General features: G+C 40.3%; 1 protein-coding gene and 1 long non-coding RNA gene across 3 annotated transcripts in view; one reads left to right on the forward strand and one right to left on the reverse strand.

Annotated features, from left to right (window-relative positions):
- LOC134556810 (uncharacterized) overlaps positions 1–748 on the reverse strand; it is a 1,985-nt gene extending 1,237 nt beyond the window's left edge. Inside the window, exon 1 of the long non-coding RNA XR_010081941.1 lies at positions 346–748. This is a non-coding gene — a long non-coding RNA (uncharacterized LOC134556810). The remainder of the gene's footprint in view (positions 1–345) is intronic.
- Positions 749–5,683: 4,935 nt separating this feature from the next.
- On the forward strand, positions 5,684–26,474 carry CSNK1D (casein kinase 1 delta). Of its 2 annotated transcripts, XM_063409142.1 has the most exons (10): positions 5,685–5,986; positions 11,245–11,355; positions 12,986–13,134; positions 13,608–13,836; positions 14,208–14,378; positions 15,894–16,042; positions 16,613–16,784; positions 17,092–17,231; positions 23,736–23,802; positions 25,586–26,474. In XM_063409142.1, the coding sequence occupies exons 1-9, from the start codon at positions 5,911–5,913 to the stop codon at positions 23,766–23,768; spliced, it is 1,230 nt and encodes a 409-aa protein (XP_063265212.1). In that variant the 5' UTR covers positions 5,685–5,910; the 3' UTR covers positions 23,769–23,802; positions 25,586–26,474. The 2 variants fall into 2 exon arrangements, with proteins under 2 accessions (XP_063265211.1, XP_063265212.1); XM_063409141.1 differs by lacking the exon at positions 23,736–23,802 and having other exon boundaries at positions 5,684–5,986.
- Positions 26,475–27,507: the final 1,033 nt, after the last annotated feature.

The raw sequence follows: 27,507 nt of genomic DNA on the forward strand, positions 1-27,507 counted from the left end.
GTTAGGATCAAGTTTTGCTGATAAAAAATAAGGAGGTGCCATGTTGGTGTCAGTGCTTTTAACCTTTTGACATTAGAGGGTATTTGCACCATTAATACATTATTGAAACAGCTTATTTTAAAACAGGACTTCTTACAATAAAGCTAGCAAAAAAGGAAAGTCTCAAAATTAAGATATAAGTCTCAGAATTATTAAAAAAAAATTGTCTTTGGTGTGTATAACTTGGCAGCCCCTCATGTTTTCAGTCCTTACCATTAATTTTTACCAAGTTGATGATTAAAATCTTGTAGAAAACTCAAAAAAAAACCCAAAATCCAGAAGAAAGCGAAACATTTTCCCAAGTACCCTCAGTGTGGAAGTCTGTCACCCCCAAGTGTTTGCTCCCTGGTGTGCTCTGCCACAGATCTAACCCATCTGCACCTGAAAGAAAGTTAGGACAAAAGCCAGAGCACTGCAGGATAACTTAAAAGCTCCAGGCATCTTGTGCCCATCTAGAAATACCCTCTACACTCCAACTACACCCTACACTGCAAACTTCAAGTCCCTGGGGCATGCCCTATTACCCCTACACCCTGGCTACGCAGCAGGGCAGAGCAGCGCAGGGCCAAACGCACACCAACACCCGTGACACAGGACACCACAAACGAGAAGGACGCAACACGGAGAGAAAAGGCTCGGCAAGAAGAAGGACCCTGAGGACCAAGAGAATGCGGAAGGAGATGACCGAGGTAAGATCGCTCTATCTTAAGCTTACACCCACTTGGCCGCTGGCATCCTGGCCCAGGACATCTTGCAAGTCGACCACCTAAAAAAAACCAACCAAACAAAACAGTGGATGCTTAGAGTTGCACCAGAAATTGAGACCTGAGCAATAGCAAACTGCTTCTGTCTGCTGGTCACCGCTCACCTTGTTCACTTCACCTTGATTGCCGATATCCCCCTTTACCTCCTAAAAATAAAGACAAAAAACAATGCTGTAATACAGTCACCATTTACAAGTGCCTGAGCAAAGCAAAATGTTACCTGTAAAGTCTTCTTTCTACTCCACCTACCCACTAATCTATTCCACAGGCCAGAGCAGTTCCAGAATAAATACAAATAACACATGACACTACAAACAGTGTGACAAAAGGATGATAGGAAAAAGCTCCCGACTTATCTTTTAGATGACCAGCAACGTAAATCCATGTCGGGCCTGACATAAGTCCACCTCAGAAGGCCCCATGATCACAGTTAGCCTCTTAGTCAGCTACAATAAATAAAAGCAAGACCAATGTATGAGTTTAGTAGCATGTGGGCCAAATCCCAACAGGTCAGGTACTCGCCCTCTCCTAAGTCTGCCTGGATCCTCGAGTCTCTGGCTTCATCCTGAGTCTAAGGCTGTAGCTCTTATTAAAGATCTTAAAAGTCTTTAAAGATCCACATAGGTGGATATTTTGTCTAACCACTCTGAAGGGCAGTGTCCAAAAAGCTTTAGCAATCCCTTGTCTTCTGCTGGTTGGGCAGCATCTGACCCCAGTTCTCAGGGGCTGCATGGTGATTCTTCCCTGTAGTGGGCTCATCCCTTGAGGATGAGCCACAAAGATTCTGTTGTTAGACTGGGTGAGTAACTATTTCTACTTAGTAATTGTTTTTGCTAGCTTTAATGTCATGGCTGCAGTGCTCCTTCAGACATCGTGCCCTGCTCCAGCAGTTCCAGCTCCTGTGCTAGGCAGAGAACACTTCTGGGGAAGGACTTTCTGTCTCATTAGTTTCCATTTAAATCCATTTATCTAGCATTAGGGTTGCTGCCTGCACCTGCTCTCAGGAAAACAGGGGTGTTGTGAGTGGAAATAATTTGTTTTATTTCTATCAATCTCTCTGGTTTGCCACCCTCGGTCCCATGGGACAGAGCTGACACAAAGAGACTTGGAGAAACATTTTCAAGGAGGCACTGGGGAAGCACTGACAAGACAAAAGGAAAAAGGTGAAAGATACTCTCTGGGATCCCACATGCAGCCCTACCTGCTTGGGAGCAGTCCCTTGGCACAAGGGCTTTCCATTGGCATTTTCTTAGATCAATGCTCCATGCCCAGGTGCATCCAGCTTCTCTCCAGTCCCTACAAAATGCTCCCACCATGGTTCCCGGAGAGACACTGAGGATGGACCTTTTCATCTAGCAGTTCCCTGTGCAGGTGTGCCTGGGTAACCCCCTGAAAGCAGCCCCTGGCAGGACCCACCCCCTCCTCATCCTCACAGGCTGCTGGACCATAGACTGGGGAGGTGAGGTGGAGAAAGCTCCTGCTGGTTGTTCCCTCCCCTGCACAGCTCTTTGCCCCTGAAACATGCAGGCTCTGGGCTTTCCTTCCTATGGAAAAGAGCTATTATCTTCCTCCAGGGGTGGCTTGGAGAGATTTAATCAAGATGTGGGGTTGCTGGGATAACTTCATTGGTTTGGGGCTGATTGGTAAGGGGCTGATGGAACAGTTTAGGTGTTCCTGCTTTCTAAAACAGGTTTGTGGACATTAAATATAGTTTGCACTTTTACAGGCCCCCTAAAAGCCTCTAGGTTCCCCTAAATCCTGCAAGGCCACTATAGGCCCTCTGAAACCCCTCACAAGCCTCCAAGAGCCCAAGGGGCCAAACCCTATGATGTCTACAGTGATGCCTTGGGAAGGCTGACCTGGAACAGAGAGTGGATAGAACTAGAGGATAAAACAGCTATTTATTGAAAGACCTTTAAGGGTACACCTTGGGCAGCACAAGAGCCTGACCAGGGTTACACCCATGGTGGACTTAAAATGGTCACAAAATGGACAACTGGTTACAAGGTCTTATACTTTTATTTCGGTCCATTTGCATATTGGGGTTTAATTGTCCAATTATAGCTTCAGGTTGTTAAGTCCTATCCTTTTCTCTCTTCTGTCCACCGTTGTTTATGCTTTTGGGCCTAAAATTTGTACTTGTTGTCCTTGGTCTTCAGCAGGAAAAGGATTTGTTTTGTCTACCTACTCCGTGAATAACGCTTACTAACACTTAATATGAGGCTTAGAGCTACACCCCTAGGCAGCACAGAATCTGAAAAACATAAAAGCTAAAACTTAAGGCATCAATAGTACCCCTAAAAACCACAAAGGCCCCAAGTTCCTGCTAGGAGCTAACAAAACACCCAAGGTTCTCCCTGCAATGATCATGACTCTCAGCAGGAACCCAGGTCCCTCCCTGGGCCAACAAGCTGTCACGTAATGTAGCTCAGAGAATCTCAGTGCCTCCCAATCCACGTGATCCTCTGTTATGGGTACTGGAGGATGACCATGTACAAAAAACTTGAGTTACATTTATAATGGCAGAGCAAATTGAATTTTATTAGTCACAGTAGCAATTGATAACATACTGACCCCTGGATTCTTGAGAAGCCACCAGACAGAAGGAGACAGAGCATGCCTCCTGAGTAGAAGGGGTAGGCAGGCAGCACACTTTCAGGGCATCCCCTGGATGAAAACAGCATGCATCTTGTCCTGTCTCCCTCCACCCCAGGACTGCTACTTACATCTTCCTTCTCAGGAGTGGCCAGTTACAACATCATGTCATGCAGGCAGGCTCATGATACCAACTCCATGCCAACAGGAGCTTCATTGTGTATTATTTCTCTTTCACAGGTTGAGGTTCTACTAATTGACTGATAGCTTGTTTCATTTTTGAAGGTTGAGTTCCTATCAACTAACAATAAGATCTTCTCCATTATCTTACTGATGTGCACAACAGTGGATCAAATATGGCAAGGCCTTATACACATCTTCGGTCCCTGACACACCCCCTGAGCCCCCAGTGTCACAGGGGCACAAGTAAGATGTCCCCTGGGAATCCAAGGCCAGACAGAGCAGTAGTTCCTGGCAGATTGTGTCTGGCAGAAATCCTCTGATATCATAATTCTATGAGGTAGATTCCAACTTTTGGCTCCGGTGTGAACAGTAGCTCTTTCCCACACATATGAAAGATTTCCACCCTCGTGTCTTGGAGCCAGTTCAGAGGAGGGCCCTGGGAGTCAAAGGCCAGCCAGAGCCCTACTTCCTGGCAGCTTTCATCTGGGAGAAAACCTGTGATGTTTCCAAATTAAGGAGATGGGATTTCGCTTTTGGCCACAAGCACTTGGATATGAATGATAGCGCTTTTTAGAAGAGAGCAAAGCTTACCACCCTTGTGGCTTAGAGACAGTTTGGAGGAGGCTCCTGGGAGTCCAAGGCCACCAAGAGCCATAGTTCCTGGCAGTTTCTGTCTGGGAGAAATCCCTCAACGTTTGCAATTTAAGGAGATGGCATCCCACATTCCCACAAGTGCCTTTGGCTTGGCAAGAGGCCTGGCATATCCTAGTCCAGGCTATTGGATTCATTTGCCACCCTTTACTGCAATTATCCTGGCATGGGGACCGTTAAATCACAGACTACAGAAGGAGAGACTCTTCCTGAAACCGAAATAAATTCCAGCTACAGAAAAGCTCACTGACACATTTAGAAACATTTCAGCAAAGCAAACCCTTGGAAAAAGCAAAGGTGATTTGTGGTCACCCGGGTTCCCAGGCTCTGTGAGCTAAACGGGAGAGGAGTTTAATGATAGAGACAGGGAGACAGAGAATAGTCAAGAGAAAAATAAGCTGAGAGACAGAGAAGGAAGAAATTAAAACATTGGGGCAGGGACCTGGAATGAGAGCATCTATGAAAGAAAAAATGTACTTAGAATACGAGGCATAGAAAATGAGGAAATAAAAATTGGAGGGACATCACAAACAGCTAGAGGGTATATGGGGAGAAGTTAAAAAAATCGAAGACATAAATGGAAAAAGATAAAAATAGTAATGGACTGAGATAGAGGATAAAGACAAGAGGGGTGGGGAAGAAGACGGAAGTGCAGAAAGAAAAAGAAAACAGAGAATGAGAGAGAAAGATGGGAGCTTGGAGAATGGGAGAGGTGCAGAGAAGCAGAAAAAAATTACATCAGCAGGAGAAAGGTGGTGGGGTGGTAGGGGTGGGATTCCAAAGAGGGGCAACATGGACTAATGGGACCAGGACTCATTCCAGCTCCCACTCAGAGCTGCTGGAAGAATTTGACAGTTCAGACGTATCTTTGTCTCTCCATCCCTTACTCTGTACTTCCAGTGGCTTAGCTGTCAGCTGTCTGAGACATTAAATTAATGTCTCCCAACTCTTACAGTGTAAGGCTTCACATGTGCACACATTACATGGTTACACATACAGGCCTTACCGTGCTCGGCGATCTGCTTAGGACTACGCTTAGAAAAATTCTTCCTCATCCAGAGAGACAGAGGAGATCTCAACACTCCTCCCCGGCAAGAATGACATGCTTTTCCCCTGAAATTTGCGGGGTCACGTCTCAGACTTTGTCCATGCCCCCCCTCCCCACGGTCAAATGGGGACTGGAACGCAGTGCTGCCGGAGCTCCAGTGCGGTGACCGAAAGCCGCGGGGACGACGACGCCACAAGCACCCGGAAGACTGCGGGCCTCATTCGCCGCCCGGCAGGCGGCTGGGCCGGCCCGATGAAATGGGGCAGGCAGCGGCGCCCGATTCCGCCGGAGCCGAACACCGGGAGACCGACGGCGCGGGGGAGCTGGGACCACATCCGCTCCGCGCCCCGCCCGTCCCTGCGGCAGCGCGCACCGCCCCCGTCGCTAGGGAAGTGAGGTCACGCAGTATGGTGTCTCGGGGCCGGAGGGGCTGAGGGGCCGGTCGTGTCCGGAATCCGTATCCATCTTGCCCGGGAGCTGCGACGACGGTCTTGCCTGTCTCGCCATTATCGAGTGGCGAGACCAAAGCCGCGATGGCATCCGAAACCGCAGGACTGTGAGGCATCAGAACGAGAGCCAACAGGCCGGGCAGAGCTACAGAACCGGTCGCGGACGAGGCGAGCTGCCGTCATGGAGCTGAGGGTTGGGAACCGGTACCGGCTGGGCCGGAAAATCGGGAGCGGCTCCTTCGGGGATATCTACCTGGGTAAGGAGGATGTCTCACTAGGGATTTAGCTTGCCTTTTTTGGCTGTGTGGAGAACATCGAGGGCCTAGCCAGTCGGGCAAGTACCTGGGCTAGGGGCACAGCAGCAGTAATTTAATATTTCGTTGACATCATGTCCTAATTTGGACAGTGCAGAAATCGGGAATTCTGGTTTACTCGGCTGCCACTTCTCATTGCTGTCTAGTGACCTTGGGCACTGTTCTCGTCTGTAAAATGGGCGTAAGGGTAAAAATGGCCTCACTTGAAAACGAGGAAGAAAAAAAACTCAAAACCACATAAACCCTAAAAGCTCCACAACCCACCACGTTCGGAAAAACGTTTCGGGAAAGAAACGTGTACCAGGGTTAAATATCGCTGCAGTGGACTAGGAAAAATTATTGTCAGAAGGATGTTTCTTTCTCCTGTGAGGCCTAAAAAACCTACACAATTACAGGTGATTAGGTTACAGTAAACAAATCCCTCTAAATCCTTCAAATAATCCTGTCGCCTAATTGTGATCGCTGTGCAACTGTAAAACGTTCAAGATTGGAATTGTCTTTGTCAGTCCATTATTATAGCTCTCTAACAGAATAGCCTAGTGCTGTTGCTTATGACAAGAACAGGTAGTGGGTACAACAAGTTTTCAAAGCAGGTATTTTTAAAATACTCTACATATTCGGCAAACTCTCAAGCCATGTGAAGTGGATTAATCAAAAAAAATGCGAGCGTTATGTCCCATCCCGTAGACACAAGTACTCTTTTGAAAATTGTTTTAACTTAGAAAAGCAAATCAAGAAAGAGGGGGAGGGGAGGGAAAGTGGAGCTTGCAGGGGCTAAGGTTCATTGACTGCGTATTTGTGGAATATAAAAATAATGTCACTTGCTAGATTATGGTGTATGTTTGGCAGTGCATGCAGTATGAGAGGTGGAGGTTGTTTTTCTAGACAGCAGGGCTTCATCTTGCAGTGCAGAGCTGGCATTCCAAAATAATTCGTTACCTAAAGCTGCTTGTCTACAGACAATGCAATACTGTTATCAATAAGGTAGATCATATGCCTAATGAAAAATACACATTTTTAACTGAAGGTATGTGGTTGTCTAGAGACAGAAAACATGGTCATTCTTCTCTGAAAAGCATGTATAGAAGATTGAAGACGTGATCATAGAAGACTGTGGTAAAGCTTGTGCAAAAATCCTCGTTTGCTTCTGTTGGGCTTGGGGGAAAATTAAGGCAGCAGTTAAAATCTAAAGTCTTAGATGATTTGAAAAAAAAATTTAATTTTTAACTACTGCTCAGATAAATTGATTGTATTACAGTAATAATTTCAATAGTAATAGATTGTATTACAGTATTAATTTCAAGTGCAAGTGAAATAAACGTTTATGTGTCACTTTTATCTCTAAGCATGCAGCTCACACCAGTGAAGTTGCACAAAAAGTAGTAGTTCCCTGTATGCTAGTGTATATATTGATGCCATACTGAATTCTGCACAATAAATCCTCTGGGTTTTACATTTATTTTTAATTCTAAATAATCTTCATGGATTTACTTTCAGGGCTTACTGCAGATGTTATGAGTCAGTAACTAGCATGGAACTATGTGAATGGAAGATCCAGCTGGTGGCATGGGTTTAGTTTTCCAGGGGAAATTACTGTCTCTCAAGAACTGAAGCCTTTTGTAGAGTCCCATTTGGTTTGCCTACCATTATCTGGTAGAGCAAATGTATGAAAACTATATTTTTCGTGATAACGAAATGTGGTCAGTTTCTAAAAAAATTCCAGTTATTGCTCGGTTGTTCAGACTGTACTGTAGACATAAGTGTCTTAAAATAATTCGTAAAGTTATTTCAGAAGTCATTATTTATTTTTAAGTACACATGCCTTCTGATAGGCCTCAGTGAATTTGTAGATTACTTCAGTGTACATTGCCAGCTCAGTTTTATGCTTTGAAAAGTAAGATTTGACTGTTTTTGCCTGTTTCCAGTCCCCAGGTTTTGTCTTAAATGCAGCTACAAGGGTTTCGAAGACATTCCAGAGTAGAGGGGAGGGAGTTCCTCCATTTTTCCCATCCTTTCCCTTTTTCCTTACTTTGGAATAAGGAGCTAATAACACTGTTAGGAGCATGGCTCTTTCACATTCTTTCCTCTTCTCCTTCTCAAAATTGGTTTTCTGGAATTTGGAATGGGGGTCTGTGGGACAGGATTTTTAAATGTAAGGCACTACTGTAAATAAATGAGCATGGACAACTTCAAGAAAGTAAAATTTAGGAGTTCACCTATGTTACCTTCTAGAGGAAGATACGAAAGGAGTTGATACACAGATATTCTAAGTAGTATAAAAGGTGGACACGAGTGTGTGGATCAGAGTAAGCATTTGTTTTGTTGCCCGGACCATGAGGTCAGGAAGGAATGAGTCATGACGACAGAGTAGTCAAAGTGCTTTCATGGTTTCTTGTGTTATGTGTATATTTTTCTTATGAATGACTTTTAGGTTGTAAACTAATTAAAATAATTTTCAAGGCCTTCCTTTGGGAAGAGGACTTCACAATTACAAGTAAATTAGAATTTTGCATTAAAAAAAAAAAAAAACACTTTCACAACCTTAGCTTTCTTTTTCACTTATAAATGGTGATTTCTCATTGTTACTTGTTACTATTTTTTCACGATTCCTTTCATAGAACTGCTGCTTCTCAACTATTACATAATCCTTAAAGGAAGCTAAGCTTTTGGTGAAATACAGAGTGCTATAAAATTTTAGAAACTCCTACTTGGGGACAAGCACTGGATTGCTTGACAAAATGATTTCCATTTGTGTGCCACTCTCATTGGTTTTGCTGGACTCAAAAATATTAATTGCACGATCTTCATATGAAATCTCTTGACTGGATGGAGAGGGCTTACACGGAAATGGAGTTCAGGCTAAGGATCTTGGCTTTATTAGATGGTAAAGACTGCTTGGGAGGAGCAAGTATGCTAAGAAGTGACCTACCAGATTGAGACCACAGGCTGTCAAGTAAGCTTAATAGTGCATTGAGCAGATCTTGATCCTGATAATACAGGTCTTGATCCTCCTACACAGTTTTTGCGTTAATTAACCAGAGAAGTCTGCAGTTGTCTTTAGAGAGATATATCTTTCATTATATGCAGATGGAATATTGTGTCTGTTTTGGATCAGAAAAGTTTTTTTAAAAAGCCAAAACAACCAGAACCCCAAAACAGCCTCATTGCTGTTGATTGCTCATATAGTTAATATGGTCTTCAGTCTACACTCTCCCTGATTTTGCCTCCTGTAGAACTCAGGAGAACAAGCGATAATCAAGAAAGGTTAGGAGTTGTGCGGTTCAAAATTGAGACTTTCATTTGAGGTGGGAAGGTCAGTATTAAGTCCTTGCTCCATGTATTGTTGATACGTTCTTTCAGATCTCTGGGTTGATGTTCACCGTGATTAACTTAAAGTCCACCAGAATAATTCATTTGTGAAATGTGAAAAATACTAGATTATATGTTGAAGAGCTTTCAGTTGCTGTGACTGTACTGTGACCAAAGGAATGATCCAAGATCCTGTCACCTGTTATGCTAGATAAAAAACAGTCCTATGAGACAGATACATGTACAGCCTTATTTTTCTTTCACGTTTTTCAGTTGTGGCCTTGAGTTGTGCTTATTGTATCTAGAGCAAGCTTTGTATGTTTTGTTGATTTTTAGGGTGCGTTGTGAAATGCCTAATAAATACTTGCTGGTGTGTCCTCTCATTGCAACTCAGTGTTGTGGCAACACCACCTTGATATCCACGTGTGTATGCAAATGGAAAGACATTTTATTACCGTAAAAAAAAGATGCTTAGTCTTGTGTGAGCTCAGATGATTCCATGCGGTATCAGTTCCTGCCAAAGTGAACAGTCATGTCTGTTTTGAGGTGTGGGATGTTAGCATGTCTTTGTAGCCTTAGTTTTCCCAACTTAAAAGGATAAAAGCCTGTAAAGCACTGAAGTAGCTCCTTAATCACAGGAACAGGATTTTGCAAGTATAGAAGTTAGGTCAGTACACTGTAATGGTCAAAGAAAAATGTAGGGGAAAAAATAGGTAGGCAGAAAAATACGTAATTATGCACGTATGTCTTAATTGCTTCATGTGACTCCCAAAAAGGGCATTATGAAGTACAGATAAGAGAAAAGGGAAATAATATGCAATAATTCAAAATTACCTACACAAGGAATGACAAGTGTTTGCACTCTGAAAATAGTTAAGGGAAAGTGAGGTAGTATAAAAGTGTATGCAATCCCGATCATTGAAAAAGTGAGTACAAAAAGATCATTTGTTCTTTCTCAACAAAAAAATAACAGCCAGTGAACCTCAAGTTAGGCTTTTGAAAGTGAGGATCAGATCAAACAGTGCTTCACATGATTCCTGAACGATGAGGTAAAGCAGAAGAGGGCCAGATTCCAAAAGGAGAGAGATTTGGCAATATGTCTATGAAGTGTCACATGTTTTCTTTTGCTATTTCCTCTTTTCCTATAGTTTGTAAGTTGCTTGGCTGTGAGAGTGTGTATTTTCTTTACTCTTTCTTTTTAAGAATGGCAGCTTCTCCCTACATACTTTGAAAGTAAACTGGTAAGCCATTTTTGGATTCCTGAAACAAGAATTTAATGAGATTTAAAGAAAGCTTTTGTGGACTGCAGGTTCTTCAGTCTAGATAATCTGCCTTCCAGGCAAGTAAAATGAGGTGTCAGGGTACAGCCGGAGTATGTTGAGATCCAGGGAAATTGCAGTCTCTATTTCCAAGACATAAGAGGAGGTGATTTGAATTCCTAGCATTTCTTCCATTGGTGGGGCTGCGTGCCACGTGTGTAAATATTAATTCTGAGCATTCTTACCACAAACTGGAAGTGGAAAGACATCCCTGAGAAGATGCACTTGGTTTATTTTTGTTGTTTGTTTTGTTGTTTTTTTGTGTTTGGTTTGTTGTTGTTGTTTGTTGGTTTGTGTTTGGTTTTTTGGTTTTGTTTTGTTTTGTTTTAATGGGATTGCAATTTTGGCTTCCTGTGCTACAGTGTCTAACAATTGTCTCTTGTAATCCTAGTCTGTTGGCGAATATCTGTAAGGTCTCAGAAGAGTTTTTAGATAATCATGGCTGAAAGTACTCAATCTCTGGATGTTTGCCATTGAGAAATAGTTTGTTGATGTTTGTTTTGTTTTGGACTTGGCAAAAGAAATGCATATTAAAAAGTATTTTGACCAATGCTTAAATTCTTCCGATTTTAGGAACTGATATTGCTGCCGGAGAGGAGGTTGCAATAAAGTTGGAATGTGTGAAAACCAAACATCCTCAGCTCCACATCGAGAGTAAAATCTACAAAATGATGCAGGGTGGAGGCAAGCAAACTATTTTCCTTCTTCAAAGATTTTACTGGTTTTACACCTTTGATGTATCCGCCATCTGGCAGTTAGTGTTTGGGGGGTCTCTTTTGACAGATAAGGAGAAGGTGGGAAAGGTAGCAGGGTAGATGAACAGCAGCATTTCAGTTCTGCAAGGGTTAGAGAGGAGCAGTTCCAAATCCATAGCTGCCACATTTCATGATAACCAGTAAGATCCTCCAAAGTTTCTCATAGGTCCTAAAATATTAAAATGGGAGGACCTTGTGCAATGTGGAACAAAGTTTGGTCCCAGAATAGTGATTTATTTCTGATTCTCATGGATCACTGGAAGATGGTAACCACTGCTTTGGACCAGTTCATCTGACTTGCTTATTATGGTAGCACAATTCTAAACTTTTAAAATTCAGGTTAATTTTTATTGTACATGTTAGTATTCTTTCTTCTGAGTTAAAAATACTTCCTTGCTGGAAGAGTTGAAAGACAAAATGGCATTAGTAGTGGAGAATAGGAGTGCAGCAACTTCGTAGCTACTGCGTGTTGCTCTGCTACAGTAACTTATTAATATATTTTGGGATTCCGGAAATGTAAGATTCCTGTGCAGTTCTGGGACATAAACCTGGTGTAGTTCAGTTTTGCATTTGTTTCATAGTCCCTTGAATTCTTCCTAAATGAGGATACATTTTGCATAAAGAGTACATCCCACACTGTGTCTCAAATGCCAAGTGTGTATTTGCATTTAGTTATTTTTTAATTCTCGCCTCATTCAGTTGCCACCTGTGTGTAACCCGAATAGCCTTCATAGATTAACATTCTTCCTTTAAATTTGGTGAATTATGGTGAATTTCACACCAAAATGCATAGAATTAACTCAGAGTAAGGCATTTAAAAATCTGAATGAGGCTACCTACATACAGGTTTCTTTCAAAATATATGACCATTTCTACATTTTTATGTGAAATAAGGTTCCTGATTTCCTCCGTAAATTTGGACTAATTATCATACTGTAAAACTGAATGAATAATGTGTCTTGTAAACAATGCTACTTTGATAGAGATTCATCAAACAGCAAATACTACGGAACTGAAGGAAAAGACAAGAATATGAAGGAAGGGTGGAAATTCATTGCAAATTTTGATGAGAGATAGGTATTTCATGGTGATTTTGTAGGCTTTGAAATTAAGTTAATTTCTAAGGCCTTCTTCAGTAATAGTATCTGGTGATCTAGTGGTTTGTCAGGGTCTTTCTTTTCAGACCTCTGATTTGTGTCTTATTGCATTTTAGAGACTATGTGAGTGTTAATATTGGTAAAATGCTTAGGGTTCAAATCCAACAAAGATGCTCAATATGTTAAAGTTACAAGGTAAGTACGAAGACTGGAAGGTTTCTGGGAAAGAGAAGAAAGGCTATTTTTAGACCTCTGTTGCTATAATTTTGTATTGATTCTGCTGGAAGTTATCAAACATTTAATTTTGGAATGTCTGAAGGTAGTGTAAAATATTAAACTTCACTAAATGGAAACACCAATGGTAATGACCCTCAGAATTCATCTTAAGAGCCTTGAAGATTTGTGTGTATGAATTAAATAAATCAAATTGTTATACTGACTAAATGGTTTATTTTTTCCTAGTGGGTATTCCCACAATTAAGTGGTGTGGAGCTGAAGGGGACTACAACGTTATGGTGATGGAATTGTTGGGACCGAGTCTTGAAGATCTCTTCAATTTTTGTTCAAGGAAATTTAGTCTCAAGACAGTCTTATTACTTGCTGACCAAATGGTAGGAAATGACTTTGTTATCTTGATAGTACAATATGTGGGATATTGAATTTTTTTTGATAGATCATGTACATTTTATTTCTCAAATTTAGAGCTGAATAGGTTTTATTAATAGAGAAAAGATTCAAATTTAGTTCTGTTTCTGTCAACTCAAACTATCCCATCAAAATTGATTACCAATTCTTCTTTAAAAACTGGACCTGCACTGTTTGCAAACCAGGTGTTGCACTGCTCAAAGACTAAGAAATTTCAAGAGAGTTTGTGGAAACAGATGTAAAACTGACACGGGCAAAGAGCTGGAGAGAAGGTTTGTCCGTTGTCTTCTAAATTATGTTCTCTTTAATGCCCTTATATTTTACAATAAAAAGGGGGGTTGCCTCTGTCATTATTAAGACAGAATTGCTAGTGTTTTTGTCAGAAAAAGATGTGTGCTTAGTCTTTTGACAATGATTTTTTTTGTGGTTCTGTATTTAGATTAGTCGAATTGAGTATATTCACTCTAAGAACTTCATCCACCGAGATGTGAAGCCAGATAACTTCTTAATGGGCCTGGGGAAGAAAGGCAATCTTGTCTACATTATAGACTTTGGACTAGCAAAGAAGTATCGAGATGCTCGAACTCACCAACATATTCCATATCGTGAAAATAAAAATTTAACAGGAACTGCTCGTTACGCATCTATCAACACTCATCTTGGAATTGGTGAGCTGGGGAAGGCAATAAATGGAAACATCAGAAGTGTCAGTGTGTGTAATTTTAGTCCAAGTGGATGTTGCTTTGTGAAGGCATGGGAGACAGTCCCTGGTTTTGACACTAAAAGTGCAGCATATGTGGCTTTGCATATCTTGATTAGGTGGGATTCAGTCAGTTTGTAATGCTCAGGTATTAGCACATTTTTTAATAAGTGCAAGGACAATGGGCTTTTCTTGTACTGAATGATTTTATTCTGGGTATAGTAACTGTCAGCTGTCTCTTGTTTTTGTAAGGGTCTTTATAACAGTCTTGTTGCACAGACTTTTGTTTTTCCAGTAGAAAATGAAACCTAATGAGTTCACTTTTTTATGCTGTTGTAGAGCAATCTCGCAGAGATGACTTGGAGTCCTTGGGCTATGTACTGATGTATTTTAACCTGGGCTCCCTCCCCTGGCAGGGACTGAAAGCAGCAACAAAGAGGCAGAAATACGAACGTATCAGTGAAAAGAAAATGTCTACACCCATTGAGGTTTTGTGTAAAGGATATCCTTGTAAGTTACTCTTCTGTGACGCTAGACCTATGTGTTCATGTTTTAGTGGTACATCTCCTTTCTTTAGTAATTAAATGCTACTAGTCTTTTTCACTCTCTCTCCCCTCTCCCTCTCTCTCTCCCTCTTCTCTTCCCCTTCCTCCCATGATTTTATCCCTATGATTTTTATGTGTGGTAAAAATTCTATGCTGAAGACACACCTTTTTGTGTTCATAGAGCATTTCTAGTGATCCTTTGTCTCAAATGTTGAGATGCCCTCAAGAGGAAGGGTAGCATGGTACATCTGATTTGTGCCTTATTTTTTGTGCACCTGTTAGCTGCATAATTTCTAACAGACAAATAGCATTTTAACGAACTGCCTCTTTCTCTGTCTGTGTGGATACTGTTTCTTGGATGAATTGGATTGTATAGTCCGATGCACCTCTTTTTTGTTGCAGTTGTTTCACTTGGGAATTATTATCCCAGGTTCATCTGGTTTGGCCTGCTCACGGATTAGAATTTCTGAGAGGCGTAAGAAACCCTGCTGTATCCCAGCATCATGCCTCAAAGCAGTTCTGTTTCTCAGTTTGTTATTTACAGCAAAATGATAATAAGTAATTTTTGAGTATTGTAAAATGATACTTAATTTTTTTAAAAAACCTAGTAACACTAGCAGTCATCAGAGAACATTTTCATTTCACAAAGAGTTCTGTCTCTTCTTTCCACTCTCTTGGCTTCAGCAACTAGTTACAATGACAAGAACTATACCTTTTGGTTGGCTTGTATGAAAATTCATAATTTTTGATGTGTTCCAAATGTTGCTTCAGACATGTTCTTTTACATTCATGAACTACATGTTTTCTCTGGGGTTCACAGGCGGGGAAGACTAATCAGCTTCTCTTGTGCCATTTGTTGGAAATTCGTTCTTAATATAAATTTAATATCCTATTTCATTTTGGAAGACCTAAAGTCAAAGGCTAGTATTTTGATACTGCTATTTTCTCTGGTGCACTGAATTCACTACAGTGTTCATTTTTTTGCTTTGTGTCTAGTATTTTGCTTGCCATTTAAAAACAAGTGTTCAGACTATTGTAAATTAAAAATGTGGCATGACTTATCTGGGAGATTAAGTTTTTCTGTGTTTTGTGATGTAGCAGACATGAATGTCTGTATGGCTTAACAAAGAAATGCTGTTCCATGTCCCACAATAAATTGTGTTCAGTATATTCCAAGTGTAGTTTTAAACCTTTTCTCCCCCACCAACTGTTGGTTAAAGAACTGTACTATTGGGTTCTCTCTGCTGTTGAAAAATGAGATCTTTGCCTGCTCCATGATAGAAAAATAATTCATTTTTCAGGCTTGACATCATAGTGTTCCTTTTGGTGGATTTCTAGTATTAGATCACTCATCTTTTTCTTATATTAAGAAGATTCCCTGCTTTTCAGATTCAGGGTGGTTTGGGTTTTTTTTTTGACTCAGAATTACAAAAAGCCAATGTGAAGCTGAAGATAAAAAACTGACATCCTTTAATTACAGCTGAATTTGCCACATACTTGAATTTCTGCCGTTCTTTACGTTTTGATGACAAGCCGGATTACTCCTATCTAAGGCAATTATTCAGAAACCTCTTTCACCGGCAAGGATTCTCCTATGACTATGTATTTGACTGGAACATGCTGAAATTTGTAAGTAGCTCACATAGCTTTCTAAAGCTTTGATTTTTTAATGGTTTCAGTTGGGTTTTTTACTACATTGTCAGTTTTGAGTATCTTAACTGATACTGTATGATTGTCTTTCACTTGTCCTCCTGGCAACTGTACTGCATAGACAAAAAGATCAGGAAATGAGGAAAGGGAGGAGGTACGGGATCCATGCTATAAAGCTTGGATGACAACTAAGTTACAGTTGCAAGGCTTTTAATGTGGCTTCTTAGGTGCTTTAGGGCAGTCACCAGGATAGGTTGTGGAATTACTACTTTCTCCCACCTTGATCTTTAAGATGGGTCATTTGCAACATTTGAGGAGGTGTCCAGCTGCCATAACATTATCTGTGTACATTAGCATTTTGAAGACTATCTGAGCAGCTGTATGAACAAAACCTATGGCAGTTTTCAAGAAATTTTACCAAAGCCGATGATACCCTATCAAACTTCAGTTTACACATTGTCCAGTTTTTTCTTTTCAGTATTTTTTTATCTAAACATATAGTTGTAAGCTCAATAATCCCCCAAGTTGTTCACTAGTCTTGACCCCTAGGGTGCAAGCAGGGCAGCTGAAGATGCTGAACGTGAAAGGCGAGAACGAGAGGAAAGGTTAAGACATACACGAAATCCAGCTGTACGTGGATTACCCTCTACTGCTTCTGGCAGGCTAAGAGGAGCACAAGATGTTGCTCCTCCTGCTCCCCTTACCCCAACTTCACGTGCGGGTAAGTAAGCTAGCATCTGGGAAAGTGTGTTTTGTAGACTACTCTAATTGGCAGTTTGTCTCTGGGCAGAGTTTGGCCGCTTGGTTTGTTTTTTTCTCCCTTGCTTTTTAGTAGATTGAGGGTAGTTGCATACGCTCATTGCTTGGCAGTTGATACTTGTATTTCTATGAAATGTTGAACAACAGCCTTGATTCCTTGTTAGGTTCTTCGGTATTTTTATGTGCAAACGGCAAGAGTGTAATTTTTCCAGTGATCATGTTAAAATGGCATTTCTCATTATGAGAGTCTAATGAAGTTTTTCTCATAGCCAACACCTCTCCTCGGCCAGTGTCTGGTATGGAACGAGAAAGGAAAGTGAGTATGAGATTGCATCGTGGTGCCCCAGTCAATATCTCGTCGTCTGATTTAACAGGCCGACAAGATACCTCTCGCATGTCAACTTCGCAGGTAAAAAAAAATAAATCTGTATATTGAAGAAAATGAGGGTAATTTGATAAAGTTAATTTGCCAAAAGAACTTACCAGGTAATTGATGTGATTTCATAGTGTTTTTGCAGATGATGTTCATGTACGTGCTTGACATTTAGCCTGAATGATGTGGGTGTAAAGAAATTTTTATTTTTACCTTGACAGCAATGAGAGGATGCAAAATTCTTGAGGTGCAGCATTTTAACCTACTATTACAGGATTTAGCTCCTTGACTCATTGAGTTTCTTGTATCTGTTACCAGTGAAGAAGCAGAGTAAGAGACAGAAGTGAATCGTGTTTCCAGATCAACAAAGCAGAGAATATTGGTGCAGAAAAGGCAGGAAGCATTTGGTGAAGAATGGAAGGTGCGATAGTGAAGAAATACTGTAGTGCAGTGCCCTTAATTCAGAGCTGATAAGAGGCCACACATAAGTATGATGGATATATTGCCGGAGGCTCATTTGAAGAGAATGGCAGGAAGATAAATGATAATCATTCATAGTCAGCACTGAAATCATCCTTACTGTTCACAGTGACTTAGTAAAGAAGTTTAGGGTTACCCTTTCTTTCCAGGGCTGACAGTGTTTAATGGGTTCCTGAGTCTATGCTACAGCTGAAACATTTCCTTCCTCAGCATATTGACAGTCTTGTCCCAAACAGTGTGTGGCTTGGCTTTGTACAATTTACTTTCAGTCTTACAAAATGGGAATCAGCCAATCTGTAGACATTCCTGCAATATTTCTGGGAAAGCAGTATGTTAGGAGGACTGTTGCAATGACCTAGGGGTTTTTCCATCATGCCTCTCTACTGTGCAGGAGCTCTAACTACATAATTTTTGCCAGGGACTTGTTCCTCATTGACAGAGCACATTGACAAAAATGAACTCGATTCCTTTGGCTTCATCATTTAATTGGCAGAGTTAATCACTTTTGGATAGTACATGTTCTTTTGTATGAAATCCTACTGCTAGAAAGAACAGTTTTTTAGATGGGAGCCAGTAGATATCACTAATGAAGACTAAGAGTGAGCTGGGTTTGAGAAAAATTCCATTGTGATAAAAGTGAAGTGGGATTTGGGGGGCTGTTTAAGCTGAATGGGTTATTTCACCATGTAGGTGCACAGATACTTGTGCTTGCACAAGGGATGAACAGTTCAAGAGCAGAACTGACTGGGCAAGAGTAGGGGATAGGTGAGGTTTTCTGTACTGGCTTTGGGTACAAGTTTCACCATCTTAAATTATTCACTGAACTGCTATTCTTGACACCAGAAATCCTCACATTAAAGTATTTTTAAATAGTATGAAAAAAAAGAGGGTAGAGTTTTGCATAGTTATGGATCTTGTAAATTTTGTAAATCCCTGTTAAAAGAACGTAAAGAAGGTGCAGACAGACTGTTCACAGCAATATCCAGTAAATGGACAATGGAGAGTGGGCACTAATTGAAATACAGGAAATTCAATTTAGGCATACAATGAACTATGAAACTGTACAATTTACTATGAAAGTGGGCAAGGACTGTAACAGTTTGCCCAAAGAGGTTGTAATCTCTCCCTTTTCCAAAATACTTGAAGCCCAATGCGACATTGTCCTGAGTGGCCTGCTCTAGTTGACTCTGCTTTGTGTAGATAGATAGGGTTACATGATTTCTAGGGGTCCTTTTTGAATTTGGATATTCTGTGAGGTTATGATGCAGACTTCGGCCTGAACATTTTCTTTAACGTAAAGATGGTTTCTTGGAAAAGTGTATATGCCAGGTCTTCGGCATTCAGAACAAATCTCAGATACTTTGTCTCTGTTAACAGTCAGATAAATAAGTAATAGCCATAGATAGAAATGTAGTGATACCACCTGATTCTTTTAGGTGAAAGTACATCTTTAATTTTTTTGCTTATGTTCATGACATGTCGCTCAGTGTGCAGGTGACACTATTGTAAACATTTCAAGATAGGAGTAATACAGTTGGCCTTGTAGATAGATTTTGGTTCTGCCTGGCTTGTAAAATGTGAATACTGTGAGGGCAGTGGTTGGTTTTCTGAGTGGTCTTTAAACGTCCAGATATATAATTTGTGTACGGGCCAACAGTACTGTCTGGCTTAATGGCACATTCCATACCTGCTCTTTTCAACACTCTGCTCCAGGTATAGGATCGTGTGGTCTGCTTCTTTACAGTCTCAACAGCAGTCTAGTTGGGATCTTCTCTTGAGTTTGTTAGAACTAATAATTCATTGACTGCTGTATTCATTTAGTTCTTAACACAGTGAACCAGTGCTGTTATCTACTCATGGTGACTGAATAGCTGTGTGTGACTGTAGTATAATTTGAACAGATTCCTGTGGGCCTGTTGCAGTTGGAAGGCAAGAGAGATTTGCCCGGGGAGTGGATTGGATTGGAAGGGACCTTAAAGATCACCTCATTGCAACCCCCCTGCCATGGGCAGAGAACCTTCCAGTAGGCCAGGTTACTCAGAACCCCATTCAGCCTGGCCTTGAACATCTCCAAAGATAGGTAGTCCATGACCTCTCTGGGCAACCTGTTCTAATGCCTCACTGCCCTTACAGTAAAGAATTTCTTCCTAATAAATAAATCTACCCTCCCTCAGGTTAAGGCCATTCACACTTGTCCCGTCACTACATGCACTTTTTACATGCCATGTGAACAGCCTTTCTTCAGCCTTCTTGTAAGCTCCATTTAGGTGCTGCAAGGCTACTCTCAGTTCTCTCCAAGGTCTTTTCTTCTCCAGGCTAAAGAGAGAGCCCCAGCTCTCTCAGCCTGTTTTTGTAGGAGAGGTGCTCCAGCCCTGTTGTTAGCTTAATGGCTCTCTGGACTCATTCTAACATTGTCAGCATTGTTCTTGTGTCGGGGTCCCCAGACGTGGACGCAGTACTCCAGGTGGGGTCTCACAAGAACAGAATAGAGGGTGAGAATCCTCTCTGTCGAGTTGCTGGTCACTTTTCTTTTGGTGCAGCCCAGGATGCAGTTGGCTTTCTGGGCTGCAGGTGCACATTGCTGAGTCACGTTGAGGTTCAATCCTTGAACACACCCAAGTCTTTCTCCCCAGAGCTAATTTTGATCCATTCTTCACGTAGCCTGTACTTTTGCTTGAGGTTGACCCACATGCTGGACCTTGCACTTGATCTTGTTGAACTGCGTGAGGCTCTCCACTTCTCAAGCATGTTAATGTCTCTCCGGATGGCATCCCTTTCCTTCCAACATGTTGACTGCATCACACAGCTTGTTGTTGTCAGCAAATTTGCTGAGGATACGCTTGTTTCCACTGTCCATGTTGCTGACAAGATGTTGAACAGCACTAGTCCCCATACTGATGAACAAACACCACTCATCACTGCTTTCCACTTGGACATTCATTCACTGACCATAGTTTATTGAGTGCAACTATCTGTCCTATTCCTTATCGACCAAGTAGTCCATGTGTCAAATCTCTGTCTTGTCAGTTTAGAGACAAGGATATCATGTGAGACAATGTCCAGTGCTTTGCACAAGTCCAGATAGGTGACGTCTGGCTCTTCCCTTGTCCACCACTGCTTAGCCTCACTGTAGAAGGTCACCGGATTTGTCAGGTACAATTTACCTTTAGCAAAGCTATGTTGTCTGATGCCAGTCACCTCCTTATTCTCCATGTGCCTTAACGGGTGCCAAGAGGATTTGTTACATGATTTTGACAGGCACTGGGGTGAGACTGGCCTATATTTGCCTTTATAAAACTGGGGGTTATGGTTTCCCCTTCTCCAGTCAGAGGGAACTACACTGGACTGCCATGATGTCTCAAATATGATGTTTAGTGGTGTAGCCATTTACTCAGCCCATTCCGTTAGAGCCCATGCATGTATATCATCTGATCCCCCAGACTCGTGCACTTTCAGGTTCCTTAAACAGTCCCAAGCCCGGTTGTCTTCCACAGTGGATAGTTCTTCATTTTCCCAATCCATGCCTTCACCTTCTGCAACTTGGGTGGTGTGGCTGAAACACTTTACTCAGACTTCAGCTTGTAACACTTGAGCTTGTTAGAGGGAATTCACTATTCATTTTCCCAGTTCTCACTCTCTAGCAGGCAAGATGGTGCAAGTTGCAAGTGTTGACAGATTATGCTCTTTACAGTCTTCATAATACTAAAGTAGCTCTTCTGTAATCAAAATTTATCCTTAGATGTTAGCCAGGTTAACAGTTACAGCCATGAGTTTCCAATTTTATTTATACCTTATTCTTAGAAAAACACAAAGTATTCAAGTTATGTGGCAAAGTCATTAAAGAGAATTTTGATTGGAGAGGTGTAAGAATATAGAGAGTCATCTGTATCACTTCTTATCAAGAGAACCATAGCAAATAGCAATCGTTTGTCCATTTCAAGTGTGCTAGTTTCATTAGTAAGTCTTAAGTAAATATTACCATAGGTCCTTTTTCAGGAAATGCTTGAGTTATACTTCTGGTAGAAAGCAACTTTTAGCATTTGCCATGCATATCTACAAATGTTTTCTGTTAAGAACTACATTTGTTAGAGTTCTTATTTATAACTTGGTAAGTTAGTTTTGTAATTTCATTTACTTTATGCCTTGGTTTGGTAAGCCAACAGTGCATCTGTAATCTCCACCTCTGATCATTTAGAGGAAAGGCTGCTGCTTGTTAAATTCTGGACAGTGAAATGCACAGAGGTTACTCAAATGAGGAAAGCTACTTGCCTCTAAGCAGAGTTCTTAAAGATGACTGCTCCACATGTTTATCTTTCTTTTTGCCAAACTGAATTCTGATCAGGTCAGACTGAAACTCAAAAACTAAGGGTGTGAATGTGAATAATAGCAACCAAAGTTCTCTTGTGAAAACTAGGCATTCTCAGAGAAATTTAATGCTTGTGGAAAAATGGTGATTAGGAAACATAGCAAAATAAGTGTCATTTATTCCCCAAATTTATTCCCGACCGTGTCTATGAAATGGTTTGTGAAATTTAAGTGTTTCTAATGAAATTACGTAAATTGTATGGCACCTATTATTCAATACTTTTCTGGATTATATGAAGCGAGTGCAACAGCAAAAAATCTGCAAGTCGTGAGTTCACATCAGTAATAAACACCAGTGGGAGCTGAACGGTCGAGCACAGTCTATTTAAAATTGTATTCCTGCAGTACTCCAAATTCTGGTTAGGATGAAGGAGTGGAGGCCATTTTCCTGTATGGGGGAACTGTATCTGTGGTAAGTAATGACTGAGGAGGCAGGTGTAATGTTGGAGAGGTTAGTGTGGTTTTGTAATCAAGGGGCACAATTTCCTCCTTGAATCTATGTATTATACAGTAATGACAGAACTGGAGATGTTATTTGGTCTCATTAGTGAGATGGATTGGGAGAACAGATTGTACAGTGTAAGAGTTTCAAATCTACTTCTTTCAGTTTGTCTGAAAGCTAAGAAAAAGTCTTGAGTGAGTTGGTGTAGTGTTTGAGACACAACGATTTTAACAGGAGTTCATGTTTAAGGAGAAAACATGCGAAGAAGCTGTTGCTTAAAATTAAAACCACTCACAAGTAAAGAATGGCGAAATAGAGGTCTAAATAAAGGTAGTTACCTACTGAAACAACTTCTAAAATAATTAAATCATCTCTGCCTTTGCATCAGTACTGGATTTATTTATAAGTGGTGTCTTCAAGTCCTAAGCAAGCATAAATTACAGGTCTGGACAGAAAATCTACCAGCTGTTAAAAGATCCTTCTGCTCTTAAACTCTCCAAGCAAATTGTTCCCTAAGTCACCTTTACACATAGTTTTTAAACATTTAGAGGCATAGTAAAGGAGGTAGTAAATGAGTAAAAACTAGTAAAACTATTCCAGTAAAAACTACTTTGAATCAGTTCTGTTGGTCCACATGCACAGACTGCATCCTGAAACCAGTGATCATCTTAAGAGTCTAGTTATGGGTGAGTAGTCTTTGTTTCTTTCAATGAAAGGTTCAGTCTGACTGCTCGTGGTCCCACAGTAAGTTGTTTAATACTTTTTTCTTGAAAATGTAGCACATTCAGCATCCAACAGTCAAAGCTGTGGCAAATTCCTATTGGTAATAGAGGTATTCTCTCTGTAGTATGAGGGAAAGATTGAAATGCTGCACAAATAACCATTTGATTAAGTCTCTTTCGCAGAAGAAGTTTTTAGAAGACTATAGCCAACACTGGCATTGAATAACTTAAATGTTGTGCCATACTTCCGGAGCTTCTGCGTTTTCTATTTCCGCATCCGCAGATCTTTCTCCACATATCCATCTTAATAGGCATCATACTCAGCATTGTTCTTCTGACCCTGTCTGCTTCCTTTGAGGATTAGTATTATGTGTCTCTTAATATGATAGAAATGTCTTACAGAAGTCTGAAATCAGAGCTTCTCAAAATACAGAGTTGCTACTGGAAATTCAGGTTGGATTTTTGTTAAGACATCTTTATATATTGAGACAGTGGAACTGTTACAAATTGCTGTCTTTTCCCCTACCTCAGAATAGCATTCCTTTCGAACACCATGGCAAGTAGCTGCTCGTCTCCTTTCGTTGGAAGGCAGCACTGGGTGAGTGCTCATTAGACACCAAAACTTTATATGGGGTGGGGAAGAAACTCTCTGGAAATGTGCGACTTCCTTCTACTCATGTGATCTCATAGTTGTACCTGTGCCTTCTGGTCAGATGCTTCAATGATGAAACATTGATTTTTCTCTAACTTAAAACTAAATGTCTTTTCAAAAGCTCAGTTGTTGCTGCTGTTCCACTTGGACTCTCAAACAGAATTGACAATAATAGTGTCCTGAAAGGTCCCTAAAATTGCTCAAGTATCAACAATAAATAAAATAACCAAGTCTAAATTTTAGCTGTATGAGAATCACATATCTTTCCAAGGATGTTGATGCAGCAGTATGTCATCCATTAAAAACCAGATCTGCTTCAGAATCATAAAAGCAAAATACTTGTATGAAGACTCAACTGACAGTATTGCTCAAATGAGGCTGTCTTGTCTTGGCCTGAATGGAATGTTCTGCTACAGCCGTGTCCATTTTTCACTGTTTTATATTCTTCTCCATGCCTTATGAGCTCTCATTTTAAAAATACTCAGATCTATTTCAGATCTATATTTAAAAAAACATTCACATACTATCAGCATCTCAGAGGTAGACAGACTTGAATTTGGGTATTACAAAGTCCTTTCCACTGTTCAGTGCAGTAGAAGTTTCTGCCTTTCTGTGTGCAGCTTTTGGCTTTTTAGTCTGTTCTGCTTTTGGCAATAACAGGTTTCATATGAGAAAAAACAGCTTTCAGTTGGAAACTGAACCTTAATGGCTGAGGGATGCTTTTCTTAAGTATTTCTAGAGCTTCTTTGATTTGCTACTTATTAATTAAAAAGCTGTGAGATTTTTCTGTTCCCTAATTAATTCTGTTGCATAACTCTTGTCTGCTGTCTCACTTTCTCTATAAAGCCTAAGCTTGCATTAATCCTGTATCTCTAGTTGGTGAAGAATCCTACTATTTCTCTTCTGTTTTCTCCTTCTGCTTTGTGTGCTTGGCTGACTCTGCACAAGCTGCTTCATGAACAGTTCATAACGTTAAAAAGATCCAACTGTAAATGGCAGCTTAACACTTCGAAGACTAGTTATCAGATTTTAGTAAAAAACAATAGATATTATAAAAATGCAAAAAAAACTTTGCATTGAAAAGCCTGTGTGCGGGAGACGTGCAGATTCTGGTCTTGGTTGTACCTGCGTTGGTCAGCCTATACTGTATGCCTTAGTATTTTTAGCTGTTCACAACTAAAAGAAATACTAAATACTGATCCAACTACGTAGATGTTTCTCACTTCTTAAATTGCAGAGCTGTATGGTTGTTTTTCACTTTCATGGTGAAAGTGGTACTGAAATAGTGCTGTACTCTTACTTCAGTAGGTCAAGCTATGGAAGTATAAGAAGTATCTTTTAACACAATGTCCCATGGAAAGTGAAAAGCTATTAAAAATAATTTCTTTTTAAATTTTTTTAATTAATTATCCATTGAGTTTATTACTGTGCACTAATAGTGTTTTCATCTGGTTGGTTCTTTCTTCTGCAAATGTTTATGCTCTGTCTAATTCTCTTCAAAACATCCCCTCTGGCTGGAAAGGTGAACTTTCCATGTTAACTTGTGATAAAAGAGAAAAATAATAGGGAACTTGGTGTAGCTACAGGTGGGTGTGAAACATCGTATTGCTCATTGTATTTTAAATTCACACATTTAAATTTTTGCAATTAATAGTTTAACGTTGCGAGACAATTGTATGTTAACTGGAAGGATATGTGCTGATGTTGTCTTGTTTTTTGGCTTTGGTAGATTCCTGCTCGGGTTACTACCAGTGTTCTCCAGTCTGCTGTGCACCGATGAAAATTATTTTGCCATGGAGGGCAATAATGCATGGCTGATCTCCCATGTTACCAATGGCTTTACTAGCAAATATACCCTAAAATAGAGCGGAAATTGGCGTTCTCCATGTGACCTAAAAGGTGCTTGGAGGAACATGCAGAGACTCCAGCAGCTGCCATTACAGGATGCTTTTGCCAGAAACCCACTGACCTTAAGAGAACCCTGTGGTAACAGGGCTGGAAAAGAAAGATGGTTTACAGAGTTCACCGCCTGTTACTGGACGGCCATTTCAGTTTTCCCTCCACAGGCGGCAGACTTTACTCCCTTTTTATTATTCTACTGTAACTATAAATCTTTTACTTGGTTTAAGAAAATTTTTTGTATCATTTTGCTAAAATTATTGGCTTACTTCTCTGTAAAGAACTCTTGCTTTTGTCTGATTTAAAAATGTAGAATATAAACAAACCTGAACTAAAGACAATGACTTGAAATTTCTTGTTTAAAAGATTAGACAGCAAGGGAACATGTAAATGAATCAAAACCATCTGATGTTATTTAAATTGTTCACTTCCATGTATTGTCCTATTCTGAGTCAGCTGTCTCATGGAATTTTTAAAACTGGTAGAAGTTTATTTTACTATTTGCTGTCTTCATTCACACTGGACATTTAACTTTCTGCGTAGCACAGGAATTTTTAATACTCACTGTGTTTCATAGAAGAGGATAACTAAATACCCTGCAGGAGAGTCTTAAGTATAGTAGAGATTGTAATGATGGAATTTTTGTTTTGTAAAGAACATGAAGGACAAAGTGAAAGACTGGTGTTTGAGGGATTTAGAATTAAAAAGCTTGTTCTGTCTCTCTGCTTCGTTTGGGTGAATGCATACTTTCAAATGTTTTTACTGGGAAAATTTTGTTTCCTCTTCTCTGAGGCTGGTTAGCCTGGAGACTATTACAAGTGCAAAATAGACATTACTGCTTAGTCTTCAGTGACTTTGCATGTTTCATTCAGTTACCCACATGTTTATAAATAAATACATTGATTTAGGCCTTCTGTTACATGCAGAGACTCAAAAAAGGAATTCTTAAACAAAAAAGAAAAAAAAATCTCCCAAACTTAGTAACCTATTCTTGCTGTAAAATCCTGAGAATTTTTACAATTCAGATGCATATCATATTTAATTCTTAAGTATGTCCAACCTCAGTATGCCCAGAGTCATTATCTAGGCATGAATGGCAACATGCTCGGGTTGTTGGCTCCTGTTGGTTATAGAATCTGGGAAATTCTTCATATTGTCTGTTACTGTAAATGGTCTCATAAAAGTATGTGTTCTGTCCTTACAGTACTTGGAACAGTACCAGAACTATTATGACTGACATTATGGGAAGTTCTGTGCTGGAAATGAAAGTATGTACCGAGATTTTGTTTGAACAGTTAGGTATTTTGAGAAATTCTTCACTGCCTGGAGACAATTTTTAAAGGTATATTGGTCTTCAGGTTTTTTTGGAAAGTAGTTGAGGTTTTTTTGGGTATTTACAAACTCTTTTTTGCTGCTCTCAAAAGTCCACATACTAAGTATTATCATTCTTCTTTGTATATTTTCATAACATCAGCTATTTGCTTATGTGTACTCTGGGTCAGACTGGGGAAGTGTGTGTTTAGGGAGAGTATAGTAGAAAAGCTTGAGTAATTGATGGATTGATAAGTTTGAATAAGAGAATTATTTCCTCAGTTGCTCTAAACTTTGGTGTTTTAGGCACGTGCACTACCATTCGAGCAGTTTTACACTTCACTGTGCTTTCCTTGTAAATATGTGTGGTTAATAGTATAATGTTTGAGGGACATACAAAAGCAGCCTTTTTATTTCGTATGTATCTGGACCATATAGATT

The sequence above is a fragment of the Prinia subflava genome, chromosome 12, assembly GCF_021018805.1.
Source record: "Prinia subflava isolate CZ2003 ecotype Zambia chromosome 12, Cam_Psub_1.2, whole genome shotgun sequence".
NCBI classification, from domain to species: domain Eukaryota; kingdom Metazoa; phylum Chordata; class Aves; order Passeriformes; family Cisticolidae; genus Prinia; species Prinia subflava.

Excerpts from the sequence above, each read along its gene's own strand:
- CSNK1D (XM_063409141.1), top strand. The coding sequence starts at position 5,911 with ATGGAGCTGAGGGTTGGGAACCGGTACCGGCTGGGCCGGAAAATCGGG. Across the intron at positions 5,987-11,244 it reads CTTCGGGGATATCTACCTGG|GAACTGATATTGCTGCCGGA; the intron begins GTAAGGAGGATG and ends TTCCGATTTTAG. Across the intron at positions 16,785-17,091 it reads TACCCCAACTTCACGTGCGG|CCAACACCTCTCCTCGGCCA; the intron begins GTAAGTAAGCTA and ends TTTTTCTCATAG.